The sequence below is a fragment of the Botryllus schlosseri genome, chromosome 15 (assembly GCF_051294905.1).
Source record: "Botryllus schlosseri isolate E-star chromosome 15, Bs_hap1, whole genome shotgun sequence".
NCBI lineage: Eukaryota > Metazoa > Chordata > Ascidiacea > Stolidobranchia > Styelidae > Botryllus > Botryllus schlosseri.
Genome location: NC_137250.1, coordinates 378,822 through 396,473, shown reverse-complemented (window position 1 = coordinate 396,473; position 17,652 = coordinate 378,822). Strand labels below are relative to the sequence as shown.

Sequence of the window (17,652 nt, the reverse complement as noted above, 5' to 3'; positions counted from 1 at the left end):
ATATGGTAACCCTACGTAACAGTCCAGTGACCTTTTGTGTGTATTTAAATTAGTACGGATAAAATACAATTACTTGTATATACTGACCGATACTCTCTCGACTCGTACGTCATTGTCGAATTGATTATGCATAACTTATGTTTCATTTCGTTTTCAGGAGGAAAACGTTGGAGCTGGAACAGAAATTTTGTCCGATGTCGACATGGCCGTAGAAGAAATAAATGAAGAGTTATAGCCACATTATATATCAGTGTTGGAATGACTCGATTCAACTTTTTCGTATGACTTGACTTGACCCGAGTCACTTTTCAAAAATGACTTGACCTGACTTGACTCGGTGCTTCTGAAATGTGGATTGACTCGTGACTCGGATCAAAATTTATGAGTCATTTTTAAGTCATCAATAAACGGTGTCAGTTAAATCACTGTATAGTGTGTTTGTTCGGATTGTTCACGATACGTCGGTGTCACTTGTCACAGCAACCAGTCATTCACTGATTGAACGTTTCACTGATCCTCAGTTACATCACAAATATATTGACCGCAAAGAAAACGACCACAGCTATAGTTAGTTATAGTTATAGTTAGTAAGTAGATTATTCTGATAGCAACATATATCTGCTTCTTAGATGGCTCAGTGCCTACATTGCGCAGTGATCACCTTTACGGAACCGCTTCTATATTTTCAATCGAACGAATATAGTTTATGAGTTTATATTAACACGGATGTGCAGATGTGGGTATAGTGCAAGGGTGGGCAAACTATGGCCCGCAACACCGTTCTGTGCCGCCCGCGAGAGTCTAAAGAAACTTATTAAAAATATTGATTAAATGCGTACTAAAATCGAATTAATGCAGAGGCTTGATTAAACTTTTATTTAGTATATTTCACCATGATAATTCTAAGGCAGTGGGTCTCAACCTGGGGGACGCGTGCCCCTTGGAGTCATGAAAGCACCTGAAGGAGATGAGCTCAGCTGAAAAATTTTTTCGCGCTTGGCGCGATTTACTTCCAATTCATAATTATTGCTCTGTATTAAGTATGAATTTCATATTTTAAAATCTCATCAATAGTCGTAACCTCCCATGCCACCAAACTATCCGTTAGGTTTGCTATAGCATCCTGGTTGCGTTTTGTGATATGACGATAAGGCAGCGCGAAATCTCCACATACAGTAGAAGCTTGTTTGAAGCTAACATGGTTATGATGCTGTCAGCATTGTGTGTCCAGGAACTGAACCCAAAGCCGAAAAAGTAAATCTATGAACAGATCACTGCTCACAGACTTAAATTTCAATCCTGTACTAAGAATCGGGACAACAGACTTTCATCTCTATAGTTTAGACAAATTGGTTATTGAGGTCGACCAGCCTATGAAATCTCGCCATTGTTTCTGGCACGTGTACGATATCATCATATAGCAATGTTTGGTTTGTTTCAAATAAGCATATATTTTATCTACATGTCCTCACTATATAATCATACACCAGCAATGTTGCGTTTTGGTTTATGAACCCAATTTTATATAGTGCGGCCCGCGAATGGATTCAGATGTTGAATGCGGCCAGCGAGCTCAAAAGTTTGCCCACCCCTGTTATAAGGCTACACATCATCGACTGAGACAGTGTAGGTCTCAAAACGTATATGCGTTTTTTTTGGGGGGGTAGCCTATTCATGGTGATTGTCGACTACTATGGTCATTTACACCAGGCCGATATTCTTCCTATTTTTCCGTAACTGCCGACTTATAGCACGGCCCACCTCTAGGCTTTATGTAAGACACCGCTGAAGCGGATGAGGTGGCGAGGAGGAGCCTAGGTAAACCTCCAACACTTAGGTATCGGAATTCGGAAGTCGACCTCGGTATGCTGGAGTCAATGTTCGGTACAAGTCATATCGTGTCATTGCACATTTTGATTAGAGTCAAGTCAATTCACTCGATCTATGCAGGTGACTCCAGTCAAGTCAAGTCATGTCGAATTGTCGAAGAACGAGGCATCCTAAAATCTTAAAACCGTCGAATACACCGATTATTCGAGGCATTGCATTTTTCATGATGATTGAATTACGGATTGAGTTGCTATTCATTGTGGACCGGGTATAGAAAATATAGAGATAATGATGATTTCAATGATAATTTCACTCACACATATATAGCCTAGGACTGCTAAACTATGTTGGTTATATATTTGTCATTTTTATCAGTCAAAGACGGGGATAGAATAGGAAGCCTGAGAAAGTGGACACAATCGATGTGATGCAATACATAAGCCGCTTACAAGCCTATAAGATACAATGTGATCCTGCACCAATTGTTGACGAGTAGCATAGACTCATATCATATCATGGAGAGAGTTCGTTAAGTTGAGCACCGAGCAGAACATAAATACATCGTTAGATTGTTACTAGTCTACGACATCGTACGCTATAATTACTTCGTGTAAGGTCAATCTGTTTGTGTCAAGACAATGACGGCTCACTAAAATGAAGTTTCATTGTTTCTGAATAATTATGCGTGCTCTCACAAAGTCACACTAGCCAATAGCGTCGAGAATATGTATAATATGTACCTGTACACTGTACATTATGGCTGTTCAAATACAACTTTTCTTCAAATTTGACCGGCTACTTGATAAAATCGTTAGATTATCTGGAAAAACGATTCACGCTAATTTTGGAACATTCCAACCTGTAGAAACAAAGTTGTTGATGTTAAAAATTTAGGATTTCCAATCATAGTAATTATAGAATTTGCCACGGTAAATACTATTTTCTTCACATCTAAAATTTACTACTCCAATAACTTCGCTTCTGCTGGTTGGACTTAAGCCAACTTTTTTGTGAATCGTTTGTTTTTTTCGGAAAACCCAACAATTTCATGGTGTAGCCGGTGAAATTGGAAAAAAACGTTACATTTGAACAGCCCGACACCGAGGGTATACATCTACTACACTGTACAGCAATTCACCCGACACCGATTTATGTAAAGACTTGAAATTTAATTCGTAAATTTATCTTCGAATCAAGACTCAATCCGAATTTCTGAATCTGACTCTACCCAAGTCTTTTTGCACGGAGACTCGAGTCAAATCAAGTTAACTCGAGTAAAGTCATGATGTTGATATCAAATCAATTGGAATTTATTATGACGGTCAGGACTATCTTCTTAGTGAAATGTAAATATTTATCGATATGATATAAACAGAAACGAACATTTATTAAGAGGAATTTACAATTACAGCAATTATGTGAGACAAACCTCCAATCTTAACAGATATTTTGTGGTTGCAAAAAATTCGAGAAATCCATTTCGGACCTGTTTAACACACAGGCCTAAATGTGCAATTCAGCAACAAGCGGATGGAACAAGTCACTCATGTTGTTTTCGGTCACAAATCGGTCCGCAATAGAAAAATGCTCCGAAACCAACTGTCTCAAATCTGTCATTTTGAGAAGTAATTTGGCGAACAGCTGAGAGTGGTGCGTATAATGTAGCTCGATGTGCATTTTAAGAGCGCATATAATGTCGTTCTGTAATTCTTCCACTTTTGCATGATCGATCAGCCCTGGTCGTTCGCTTACTAATATGATGGCCGATACGAACAGAGCAAGAGCATCATCAGACAGTCTCCATTCTGCTAGAACTTTCGCAAATTCTAGTTTTGAGAGTATTATCTCGCCGAACCGTCCAAGTTGGGATATGAAGTCAAAAGTAGCGTACGCACGATCGTCCCGGAGCAGTACTCCATTTCGGAAAATAGAGCACGACATCAGAGTAACCAAGGCTTCCATGCTGCCGTATTTCAACAGCGTGACCTGATCGTTTAAATTCAAGTCGCTGAATCCAGGGACGCACTTCATGAATTCGGCCAATTCGCTCACGGCATCAGCAGTGCGATTTTGCCCTCTCAGAAAAATTCGCCTCATTAACCCCGCGGTTAACGTTGGTTCACGTGGTGGGCTTGTAGTACAGTTGTGAGTCACGTAATTGTACTGTGCACGACGTACTTCAGCCGTGCTACGTCCTAGATTGTGTTCAACAGAGGTGATGACTTGTATGTCTGTCATCATACGAATTGCAGATTCCAGTATTGATTTTTGGTGTCTGAGGGCATGTTCTTTAATATCAGATTCACTTACACCGGCGCGCTTAAATATATTCTTCATCACAGGTATTTGGTTTAACATACGTTCTATACTGTTTATCGTGGCTTGACTGACATCGCTATCCCTTCGTAATATTTTATTTGTAGGATGAGTCAATCCATTGTCATCTCCAATGACTGTTTGGATATTGTGTGCCCCGTCGTGAAGCAGTACCTTCAGCTGGTATGATTCTTCGTCGTCTTGGTGTCCGTCACTATTTAGAATGTCTGTAATCGAAAAGGTGTGATCCCGAAGACGGTCACGATCTTGAGAACCAGGAAAATATTGCATTCCTAATCCGTTTTCGTTAAAATTCATAGCGTGGATCTGCGGAATCATTCGCGCTGTTGCTACAGAAACCACATCACCTATCTCGGGAAATATGGAAGCAGTGTCTTTCAAAGATGTTAAGATACGAATTTTTGAACTACGCCACCGTGCATCGGTTTTGGTTCTTGTGGAGCTCAAATTCACTTGAAACGCCGTCGCTATCCTCTCGGATAGAATCCGTAGCGCGTTGCGTTGAAATATACTGCTAAACTCGACCGTGGTCCGCTGCATTGCGATGGTATTTTGCATTTTCATTTTATCTTCCCGACACATCCTACCGAAACGGATCGAATCGCGCGACATCCCCAATTTTACACACTTTTTAAAACGACAATATTGACACTTGTTTCGGTTCCTCTTATTGATCGTACATCTGCTGCTGCATTCCGTATACTTCAAATTCAGTTTGACGGTCCTGCGGAAAAAGCCTTTGCATCCTTCGCACGTATAGACGCCGTAATGGAATCCAGACGCTCCGTCTCCACATACTTCGCATAAGATAGTAACATTGATCGTAGTAGTAACGTGTGCCATGTTGTGCGATGCTTGATTAAACTCAGGATCATACATTTGCTCGTTTGTCATAAAAGGCAGACTTGAGATCCCAGAAGAAATTGTCAAGTTACTTGAATGTGACGTGTTCAATACTTTCGACCCGTTCGTCGTTGCCATATTGAGATAACCTATGAAATATGGGTCTTATCTATAATCGAAATGATCCGGTATCATTACTCTCAAGTAGATGTATCGTTGTACATTTCTACTCAATTAAAACTAAAAGTAACGATTCAACGATATTCCCGAAACTACTTCAAGTAGAAGTAGAAATGGGAACGTATTCTGAAAATGTAGATCAACATAACAAAAAATCGAAATTAACTCAAAATGTTATTATGACAAAGTTTGCAACTTCAATTGAATATGAAAATTGCTGGTGTTCTTGTTGTTGTTTGTGGTATTCATGGGGTTTGTCGACTACTATGATAATTTACTTGAGCGCCAATTTTCTTCATTTTTATTCCGTATCCACTGGTTTGTAGCCCGGACCACTTATAGACTGTTTTAAGACGCCGCTTACGAGGAGGAGATGGCGAGGAGGAGCATTATAGATAAACCTCCAATACTTCAGGTAGGTATTCTGGAGTCGACCTCGGTCGGACTCGAACCCGCAACCCATCGGTGTTGCAGCTGTGGATTATAAAAACACTACGCTATCTAGCCACAAATTTGCTGCTGCTGCGTTTTTATATTCAACCTATGCGTTGTTCTACTGAAGTTTCTGCGAAATCACCAACTGGACTGAAATTAGAATGACTGCATTGGCAAAAACTTGGAGATTGAATTCAATTACAAATTAAAATTAAATACAACAAAATCAAGTTCAGTTCATATCAAATCAAGGTATTTCTCATTAGCACGAGAATGACAAATGTCTGTACACCGAGCTTGACTCCTTTCGAAGGATACAGTTCTCCTGTAGCATTTTCGAGAAACCGGAAATTGGATTAGTAATAAAATAAGAGCATAGAAACATTTCGCAAATTAGATGAGAATCAGATTTCGCTCTAATTAGTGCAATCATACAACTAGAATTTAGTATTTGTTCAAGTCCGGCCACATCTTTCACTGCATCTTCGTACTAAACCGCGTAACCCTGACAGACTCGTAATACCTTGAATAATGGCTGCAGACCTTGCCATCATACATTCCGATGTGCCTTACGATTAAATTCGGTGTCGGCTGTTCTTTCTCATGAGCATGAGTAGGCAATATGCGTAACGTACCATATCGCGCACTATTGAGAATATATTCGTAGCCACCAAAAGCAAATACATGACGTTTTGATAAACAAAGCGCACAATGGAACTGCGTATAGATCGTGTTGAAAGAAACGCACAGGATTTCGTCACCAGCATATTTTGTGATACGATTTGTTGATATACAATGTTCTTTCCAATTCTCTACTAGTTGCCGACGATTACCCCTGACGAGTGTCAGCCGAAAATATTCGGGTTTATTTCAATATGAATATACTATGCAATTGTATATTGAAGTTCTGTACCTCCAAGGAGCTCTTCGGTTACAGAGGTCTCAAACACGCGGCCCGCCAGAGCATTTTGTGCGGCCCGCGACGACATTTTGGAATTTCAAGTACTCAACAATATATTCAAGTGCGATAAATCTTTTATAGGAATGAGAACTTACATTTCACCCTAAAACGACTATGAAAATCACTGACATATCAATAAACTTCACTATCACATCTCTTTTAAAAGCTATGTGGTAGTAATATCAGCTTACGTCACATATCTAGTTCATGACGATAGAACATGACCTGTTGATGATTCGTGACTGAAAATTGTGATTTGGTTTGGTGCGACCTTCTCGTAAAATTACTCGATTTGGATTGATTGGGTAATCGACTCGAGTGGAGTCGGGTCAAACATAAAAATCAGAAAAGGACTTCCGACTCGGAACGATAACTTGTTAATCCGTCGGACGCAACAATCTATGGAACTGTGATGGGAATAGTAATATATCAAAAGGTCGTAGCTTGCGTTGCGTAGGGTATATAGCTATTTAATCAGGTCAGTATGGCAACCAGTGGCATTCTATGACCCCCGTGACGTATAGTTGCTTACATGCTGGGTGTTGTTTGTTCTCTTTATCGATGTTATTATCGGTAGTAGTAGTAGAGTAGTAGTACGCTCTACAGCTGTAACACCAATGAATTATTCGCCGATTGGACATTTCTATTCCAGGGGTTCTTAACCAGGGTCCGTAGACCCCATCCGGGTACGAAGCACCACATCAGGGTGCGCGAGATGAATTGTGAATGAGGCCTATATGCTGTGGAATATGTTCTTGGCCAATTTAATTCAACTGGAAAATAGTCTTCGCGCTACGCGCGATTTTATGTGAATACGCTTTCTGATTTTGATATAGGTACCATCAGAAATTGTGCTGAAAATGGACAGGGGCTACGAGAAATCTCATTGGAAGTACAAGGGGTACGATTGCTAAAAAGATTAAGAAGCAATGCTATTATTAAGACTCGATAATGATTATATTTAAGTTGTTATTGATATGTTCCAATTATAATCGAAGGCTAAATCTAACGCTGATTTAATTTGAAGTTGGCAATGACAATGACAATAGCCTATACTTATGACGACTTTATCAAAACCAGGATTAGGCTACACCGCTCAACTGTCTGATATCAGATCAATCTTCAGTAGATTTTAAAATATTCTACATAAAATTGTGGCACGTCAAAGGTCCACTAGTTACAATATTATAACCCGACAGTTTTACGATGTCATGATGCAAACTCATTAATTAAAAAAAATATGCCCGGCACAAAAACAATTTTATTCAAATATTTGAAACTGTGATTTTTTTCATAACAAGCGTGAATAATGAAATCCTAAATTAAATTTCCACGATGTTTGTGGAATGCATGTCTGCAAGGTCCCGTCAGATAAGGCCTACTTGAAAATTATACATTGAATATCCCTATTATTGATGCTGCGGCCCGCGGCGTCATCAAAAACTAGAAAATGGCCCGCGAGCACATTTGAGTTTGAGACCTCTGGGTTAATATGTTTGCGGATCTGGCTGTAAAAGGGTCAGTGCCTGACCAACCATGAACCTCATCGCACGTAACTGCTCTCTCTCTAATGATATTAAATATAATAACTCCTGATTAAATAAGGATCGGTCCACGAGCAATTATGGTCATATTGTGTGCTTTGACGTTTCGTGACTCTTTCATTCTCCTTTTGTTGTATGTGTTCTACTTTGCCATATAGACTTTTATTCTGATACCGCGAAAAGTATTTGTTAGTTCACCGCTTGAATCGTTTTGTGTGTTGTAGGTAGGTATTAGGGGGTTAGTGTTGCTTAGCTACTTGTTTTTTTTTATTGCCTTATAACAACAGCTGCCAATAATCGTTTCTGCAAGTCAATGGTTCATTCTTCGTTGTATTGCCCTATTACTTAAAATTATGACTTCTAAGACTAACATGTATTCTGAAACCGACTTAATAATTTAGTTCGTAGCATGAATCGGGATGTGTGGTGTTTGCTACCATCTTGGATAATAGAGAGATGATACTGAGCACTTTTCACAAGCGAGTGAGCAAGAGAAAAGTCCGAGCGAAGAATACTCCAAACAATCTAATCGTTTTTATTAACATTCAAGTAGATTGAATACCCTAGCCAACAACAAGACTTGTACAAACTGGTGTATTTTCAATATGCACAACTAGAATAAGAACTAACGAGGTTTAAAAATCCGCAACTAAATAACTAAAACACGACTAACTAACTAATAATGATAATACGAATTACTGAATTGCGAACGGGCTGAAAAATATTGAAGATAGAATCGGCATTTCAAAAGACGGGGGTTCTAGAATTTCCCGGACATTGAAACTGCGTCCGGGAGGAAATTCTAAAATATGCCTAAATGTCCGGAATTTTGAAGGCTTGAAGTAGGCTCAAAAGTTTTCGTAAATCAACATAAAAAATATTATTTTCAAGCAGCTTTATGCTATTCGAAATTTTTCTTCGCGCTGCGTGCGAGTTAATGCAGCGTATATTAATATTAGTATTGACACCAGGCACTGCCATCGCAAAAAATGCAATCAAAAATAAATATAAATTACTGAAACAAATCTGATTGTAATCGCAATTATAATCTAACGGTATATTCCTAGAGTTGGTTAAGGCCGATTGGATGCTTCAGTCACCTCACAGACAATGGTTCCAAATTTTGAGGTCGCTTGCCTTTATCTGGGGATCGCGATGATGTTGGACGTAATCAGGTTCCTAGGCTGTGAGTAAGTTTCGACAAGCTGAAATATTTTAGTGATCAGCTTATCAAGTTTTGAGCTGGCCCAAGGAACATTTTCAAGTTGAAAATGAGGTCGCGACCATAAAAGGTTGGGAATCACCAGATGTACAACCTGCTGGGGCATTATGTAGTAGCCTAATATATGGAAGAATCAATATTATTGGCAGAATTCATTCATAAAATTTAACAACCATGCATATAGTAATGTGCCCAAGAAGTTACATCGATTACCCTATGATGGGGCCAAGATTAGTACTTGTTTGCGGCTGAAGAGATGTTGTTTCGGGCCTGATTAAGACACACAACCAAATAGCCGAACCGACCTTACAGGATAGCAGGGCTGTCAACACAATCCAACAGGCCAGACACGGCCCGCCAGACGATTTCATCCGACCCGCGAAGAAATCAATTGCAGACCCCAGCAAGTAGCAATCACCAGAGCTCACATTACAGATGGTCCAATTAATGACCTATGTTCTACTCAATTCCTGTATACCAGGGGCGGGCAACTTCTCCAGTCGGCGGGTCGGATATGGGAAACAGAAGGACTTGGCGGGCCGGATGCCTGAATCGATACATTAGGCGCGTATTTATCCACTTATACAAGGATTAATCGTATTTATTGTAAACTTTAGGTTTGAGGCATAGAGACGAAAACAGTATTCAATGAATTTAATAAAGTAACGTACTTCAATAGCTGCTGAGGTCAATGAGACATTTGTGGTCGATCACAGTTGTGTACATGTTTTTTGGACTCTGGCTCCATGTCGGACACACGGAAAACAAATAACTAAATAGCTAACAATCACTATTATTTGCGTCCGAAAAAAAGAAAGATTACCGTACTACAGTCACGATAATTTGACATAAGCAAATAGTGGAGAATTGCGGCAAACTGTAACCGTGGGCCATATTATCATGTAAGACCGAAAACTGTCTGCGGGCCGGATTCAGCCCGCGGGCTGTATGTTGCCCGTCCTTGCTGTATACAGTCGATGGACAATGCTTTGCTAGTGTGGCGTCATATTTTGGATACTCGACCACGGCACGCGAAACCACACTTACGTCATCTTCTCAGATTGCCTATCCGCATTAACGACGGTTTCTAGACCTCTGAACCGACCATCAAATAACGTGATTGTAGCCATATTGGAAATATTTAAACATATCCATGATACCGCTATCACTGTTGAATTTTCTTGGGTTCCAGGACACGCAGGAATTCCAGGTAACGAAAAAGCAGACAAATTAGCCCGAGTAGGCTCGTCAACGCAAGATCGATCGAGCCAAAATCCAATCATTACCGTGCCAGACGTCAAAGCCGCGATGAAGAGAGTTTCCCAGGAGATCTGGCAATGCGAATACTCTGCCGATGAACGGGCATCACACTACAAGCAATTCCACAGCACACTCACCGCAGGACCCGAGAAAAACGGCAGTCGCCATATCGAACGCCTGATATTTCGACTACGGTCAGGACACTGTGGAGTAGCATCCCATTTATTCAGAATCGGCTGCTCGGACTCCCCAATGTGCGTAGAATGCGATGTCATCGAAACAGTTGAACACATTTTAATATCATGCATTAAATACGACTTTCATCGATCATTTTTAATAACCTATTGCAATCAGTTACATATACCGTTCACCATACGCAACCTACTCTCGTCATCGCAATTGTCCACCGCCGTCGCTGAGTTCGTGATAAGTTGTATTAATATCATTTAGTTACTGCTTGATTTGAATTTCCTGACGACCGCGGCGCACAAGGCCATAAATGGCGAAAAGCACCGCACTCATATTTGAAATAATAATAATAACAGATTCCGGGTAACGTTCGATTCGACATGATCCAAAAGATCACGTTATTGGACCTTGAATGCACCACTAGACTAATATTACGCTAGTGAATCACAGCATAATTTCTGTAATTTCGATCCTTCATTTTCAATCATCTCTACCTATGCTATACTATACCTATGCTATACCTATGCTATCCTATACAGTCCATCCTCAAGATTACCGGACCACGACTGACCTATCGATCTCGTTTCCCATGACATGCCGCCCTATTTCTTGTCGCATTCTTTTTCTATACTATCTTCTTTACTTTCATTCAGTGTGCATGCCTCCTCTTTACATCGCCTAGGCCAAGGTGGGTGTCAGATTCCATAGACTACTCCTTGTCGCTTCGACATCTTCCTGTCTTTTCATTGTATCGCATTTTTGTGGTGTATTGAACTGATAAAATTGCTAATAAACCAATGATGATGATGATGACTGTAACCCTTGCCAATTCTTCATCTACTGCAATTCTGTAATCTGACTTCTCCATGTAATGCATAGGAATAACAACTGCATTACTGAAATTTTAAAAATTTACTCCCATCTGGTCCTTCTCTTTTGAGTGCAGGTTGCTCCCCGGATTATGTGTGTATTGGCCAGTTTCTTCTGTGAATAAAGAATATAATAATATTAGTGGACAATGTGTTATACCTCGTTTTAAATCCACTAGTGGGCGTTAAAGAGTGTCCGTAATTTGCTTCACAAAAATATGGTAACTCCATTCTAGTTTGAAATGGGAGGTGTTCCGACCCACAAAACCATGGCTACGTCACTGTTAGTAATGATGACTCTGAGTCTGTAAGAACATCACACAACAGACCACCGGTATCACGATTCACGCTAAACGATGACATGTGGCTTCTAGTTGTTCGGCAACCATGCCAGTCTTACATTACAGAACTCAAATCCGTAACTAGAACAACTAGAACTAGAACTTAAAAGCGAGCAGTTATTCAGCCGTCCACAAACATTGCTACTGTGTTCAAGTCTTGCCGAAAGTGTTCGCGACCACCAACAGCCCTTTGAAATGCATCGTCAGGAGGTAGTCGCAAGCATAGTTGTGCCAGCGTCGTTTAAGAGCAATGACGAAATCCATACGCTTCCGAGCTGTGCTTCATATAGGCTTTTAGAAGTACATAACTTCAATATTGCAGCGAGCAATGCGTTCATATTGTCAATTTTACTCCACTAAATGACTATAGAAGCTTTTCGACTGACCACAACAAGATTGCGATACAACGGAAAGATGAGAAAGTGTCCAAGCGACTTGGAGTAGTCTTTGAGATCAGACACCTGGGCCAAAGCGATATAAAGAGTGTAGGAATACACATTGAATGAAAAGAAATAACGAACAACAACGACAAATGATGAAAATGAATGGCCTACTGTATCACGGCTAAGGCATTTCACTTTTTCCGATCCGTATCCATCCGAGTAATGGCTCAAATTGTTCTAAGCGATTCTTGAAAACTTGGCAGATTCCATGCAGAAATGAGAAAAATCGGGAATTGAAATCCAGTCAAAATCTTCGAATCCAAATCAATGAACTAACACTGTTCAATGATGACGTCATTCGCTTTCTATACAATCAGCATGTTGGCAAACATCATGTCGACTGCTTGGTACGTGCATTCTACACACTGAATACAACATTTTTTCTCTCTCACTCGGCCGATAGCTCGAATAAACGGGAATAAGTATTGAAAAAAATGAAACAGTCATAATATGACGAGGACTTCGCCACTTCTATTTCTACTTGAGCACCGATGTGACCACTTTGACCAGTTATGCCTGTAAACTGTAAAAATAGATCGATATTCCCTGTCTCGCAGACGCGGATTACTTCTATGACTCCCTAATGAGCCCTACTACCTTGTGGCATCACGAAAATGGCTGAGATTTGTTTTACTTCTCATGTCCGATACCGACATTTCGATACCGATATCATCGCCGAACCGATCATACGTCGGCTCTGAAAAGATCCGATTCTGACCCGGCAATCTGGAACTGCCATATGAGGTAGTGGCTGGCCATACTGAATTCGTGTGACCACTGGCCCAGACTTGTCCAAACTACTGAACTTTCAAATGCGCAACTATAACCATAGCTAACGATATTTAAAAATCTACAACTAAGTAGGCCTAGCTAAGACACAATCAAAGAATAACTTATAATACGGATTACAGAATTACAAATGAGCGAAAAAGTATCGGAGATGGAATCAGCATGACTAGCGTAGCCAAGGACGCGGTTTCGAGTTTGAAACGGGAGGGGTTCGACCCCAAATCCACCCCTGGCTACGCTATTGTTAGTAGTGGTGCCTCTGAGCTAGCAATGGCTGCATAAACATAACACAACAGAACAACAGTATCATGATTCACGATAAACGATGACACGTGTTTGCTAGCTATTCTACAACCAAATCATATTTACTAGAATTATAATTACTCCTTTTTCAAAGTCAATGAAAAGATCTAGAACTGCTCGAAAGGTTTTTAATTGACCGTCAACCATCCAGATTGACAGTTTGTAGAAATCTATATTGGCCAGCCATCAAGTGACCTGTTATGCGGGCACGCATTTTATGATCTGACACGAGAAGTCGGTCACAGAAAATCTGTGACCATTGACCCGCAACGGAAAAGTTGAGATATTAACAGCTCTAGAAACAAGTCTGTGACATCGACACCAAATTCCGCGAGTTCTAAAAAGTGTACACGGAGTTTCCACGAAAAAAGGGACCCGAAGTTTATTAATTGCATAGGCGAGCAGACCAAGACTAAACCGTGTTATGTAATTTACAGTTCTTTCTAAATACAATGCAAATGTTTGAGCTCACAGTACTCTACAAACTTCTCACTCAATAGGACCTAGCCTAACAAATAATAAGCCACTTCGTCTAGTTCTATCCACAAAATATACACTTTTAAAGTGACCCGCGTTCAAAATAGCCAGTGTTATAATAACAAGCAGCAAACAGGAACTGCTGAACTTTTTGATTATTATAATTAATTATTAAAATTCTATTATTGCAATATGCGTATGTGCTTATAACAACGAAAGTATTTTGCACCAACAGCTAATTAAATTCATCAACAACACCAGCTAATTGATCAATTTTGTAAAGGACCATAAGATATTCACAATTTTAGAGTAACTGTCAATAGTAATAATATACCTGTTGATAAATGACGTTTAAGTTGGATGTATTTTGAAATTAATGACACTAATTGAAATCCCTGGTCGAAATACGTAGAATTTTAGTATCGGAGGAAAATGTCATATCTTTGCTATTGGTATGTCGGCTCAAAATCCTGATATCATTCAGGCCCTAGCAGTGTTGGGATCTAGTCACTACCTTCGAGTCACCAGTCATCTCGAGTCATTGCGCATTTTGACACGAGTCAAGTCAATCGATTTTTGAAGGTGACTCAAGTCAAGTTACAATTCAAGTCAAGTTTCTCTTATCGAAGTACGAGGCATGATTAAGGTGCTGTATATCTCACGCATGCGTAGAATTGCTAAACTACGTAAGTCCTGTATTGTATACCCTTCGTCTGTAAATATCCGCCAAAATAGAGGAGAGAATACGAAACTTTAGATAGTTGATAGTTGACAATATAAGCCTGCGCCAATGGTTGACGGGAACCGATGACCAGTCTATAGATTATAGATGGATACTTTGCTATTATATTACTTTCCTACGACTACTATCACTACTATACGACAACATACCCTGTAAGCTCCAGTCACTTCGATTAAGATCAATGTATTTGTGATATTATAGCGTGCTCTGTCGTGGGCGCGCGTTCTTCTTGGTCCGCGGCTCGGTGTAGGTAACGTTGATACGTTAGCATAAGTCTTTTATTAAAAGCAACTAAAACACGATGATGTTCGTCCGACGGAGACTAAAGAGCGACTGCCATAAAAGAGTGCAACACAACAAGACGTAGCAGTAACATAATCAGTGATCAGCGAGGGTAATTATAGGTTAATCATGGAGCGGTACGCTACAATATAACGATGGAGATTCAGTAAAATGCAAAATCATCGAATGAATGAAATTGGTCGCTCTCACAGGTCACGCCAGCGTATCGAGAAAGGAAAGGACGTAGTTTAATTTTTGTCCTTGGTGTTCGTGCGGCATATACACCGACTCATGATACACGTAGTCGATCTGTGCATATGGATACCATGAGTGCATGATGTGCATATGCCGCTGGTAATAAATAATTTTTACAAACTGGCTTGAGTCAAGTCAAGTCAAGTGATACAATAATGTGACTCGAGTCTGACTCGAGTTATCCCAACACTGGGCCCTATAGTCACAAACCTGCGGGAAACTCAAATCATAGTATGCATTATTATCAACGTAACATGATGAAAATATCATGATGCATCCAGAATATTTTATCGCGATAATTGGGTGATATTGGAAACAGACTTGGATAACTAGTTAATTCCAGTTATCTAATTAGATTAATTGAAAGCGAAATGCCGGTAATGTAAATTGTGAAAGGTTTCTTTACTCTCAATTTAATTCTAATCTAATTTCTGGTTTACCTTTAAATGCTACAGGAGAAGTAGGCTATATCGTGCGAACCGAACCAAGCTTGCTGTACACGTACAGGCATTTGCTATTGCCATGCTCATGAGGATCAACTCTGATGTGATATGAACTGACTGAATATGAATTCAGTATTCTAATTCGGAAAAAACTGTCAGTGTATAGCCATCATTCTAATTTTAATCTCAATTGGAAATAACTGTGTTGCAATCATTCTAATTATACTCTAATTCGAAAGAAAAAACTTGGTAGCTGTAATTCTCGTTCTAATCTAATTTGGAAGAGCTTAAAATTTTCTAGCTGTCCAAGGCTGATTGGTGAAGACCTACATATGATCGTAAGTTACAGATTACTTGACACAAAACATATTTGGTCTTGGTACTGCCAATGGTAATATTGGAAAGCAGTCAAGAGTTGATCCCACAGCGTGATCATGATCGCCTCCATCGCCTTCAAATTCGTGATTGAGTTACGGCATAGAGTGAGACAAAAGCATTCATCAAATGCATGCAGGATTTCCCTATTACTACCCCAGCGCAGCGATGGGAATGCGGATGTTATTGATCGCTACTGCAATGCAAGAAAGTGATGATATAGTGGGAAATAGTCATGTCGGTTGAATTGCTGAGACAACGGGGTGAAAGGACGGCACACGGTCAACAACATATGCCGAAAAAAACGACCTGTCAACGGTTTCTTGTAGGACAGCTGATTTAAAACTACGCCGTTTGAAAAAGATTTTGCGATTGTATATGCTGTAGTGCAGACTTGACAACTCGAGGATTTTTGCCTTTTCCAAATTAGATAAGAATTATAATTATAGACACACAGTTATTTATAAATTAGAATGAAATTCAAATTACAGCCACAAAGTTTTTTCCAAATAAGAGTAGAATTAGAATTATAGCTATACATTTAATATAAATTGGATTAAAATTGTATGTAGCCTATAGCTACACAGTTAGATTAAAATTAGAATTACTCAAATCTCGAAAACTTGGACATTGAATCGAGTTCATTATGTCAAATCATATGTCATTCTTATGAGCATGAGAATAACAAATGTCTGTATACAGCAAGATCACCTCGTTTCGCACTGTGCAGTACTCCTGTAGGATTTTCTGGAAAGGCCGAATTTAGATTAGAATTAAAATTAGAGCATAGAATCATTTCACAAATTAGATTAGAATTAGATTCAGAGCAGGTTATTAATTTCGCTCTAATTACCCCAATTAGACAACTAGAATTATCTAGGGGTGTCTTTGTGGATTTCAATGAAGATACAATGTACGTCAATTACTTCGTACTCCATTCGTGCTAATTCTTCTTCGTCAAGTATCGTTTGGACAAAAATATTGGGTTTTATGTATACCGCGGTACGATTCTGAGGTAGGTTCTATTTTCGTCTGCCAACTTTTTGGTGCCATACACACTCTCTTCACTAGGAGTGTGACTCATCTCATTTGAGACAGTAAAATTCGGGTGAAACAAATTTTTTTATACTATTTGGAATGATTGCATGCTCATTGCTCAATGAAATGCTCACGTATAATATAAACGAATGTTCGAGGAAATCACTATCATAAAGAATGTTGGGCTATACTTGGCATGGTTACAATCTCATGTGTAGACTTGCTAGGCTAGTTTGTACTTTCAGAAATGTCCTACAACCCATCTCATTGTCACACATCTGGTTAGAAGAGTTAAATTACCCAAGAGACCGCTATCTAGAGAGTCTTTGTTGTAGGTCGCTAATAGCGATTGTGCTTTCGCGAATATCATAGACTTTTGGGCGGATTTATTTGTTATTAGGAGGCATGGAATAACGAAAAAACACGCACGTTACAATACCCATACATCAGCACGAACACATGTATTTGACAACTTTCGTTGTACTTTCCTAGTC

The 17,652-nt window shown here is 39.6% G+C and overlaps 1 protein-coding gene across 1 annotated transcript; it reads right to left on the bottom strand.

The window, feature by feature from the left end:
• Window positions 1-3,124: 3,124 nt before the first annotated feature.
• On the bottom strand, window positions 3,125-6,206 carry LOC145457392 (peroxisome proliferator-activated receptor delta-like). Its single transcript, XM_080335592.1, has one exon. It carries the CDS (start codon window positions 5,146-5,148, stop codon window positions 3,334-3,336), a length of 1,815 nt encoding a protein of 604 aa, XP_080191718.1. The 5' UTR covers window positions 5,149-6,206; the 3' UTR covers window positions 3,125-3,333.
• Window positions 6,207-17,652: the final 11,446 nt, after the last annotated feature.

Excerpts from the sequence above, each read along its gene's own strand:
- LOC145457392 (XM_080335592.1), bottom strand. The coding sequence starts at position 5,148 with ATGGCAACGACGAACGGGTCGAAAGTATTGAACACGTCACATTCAAGT.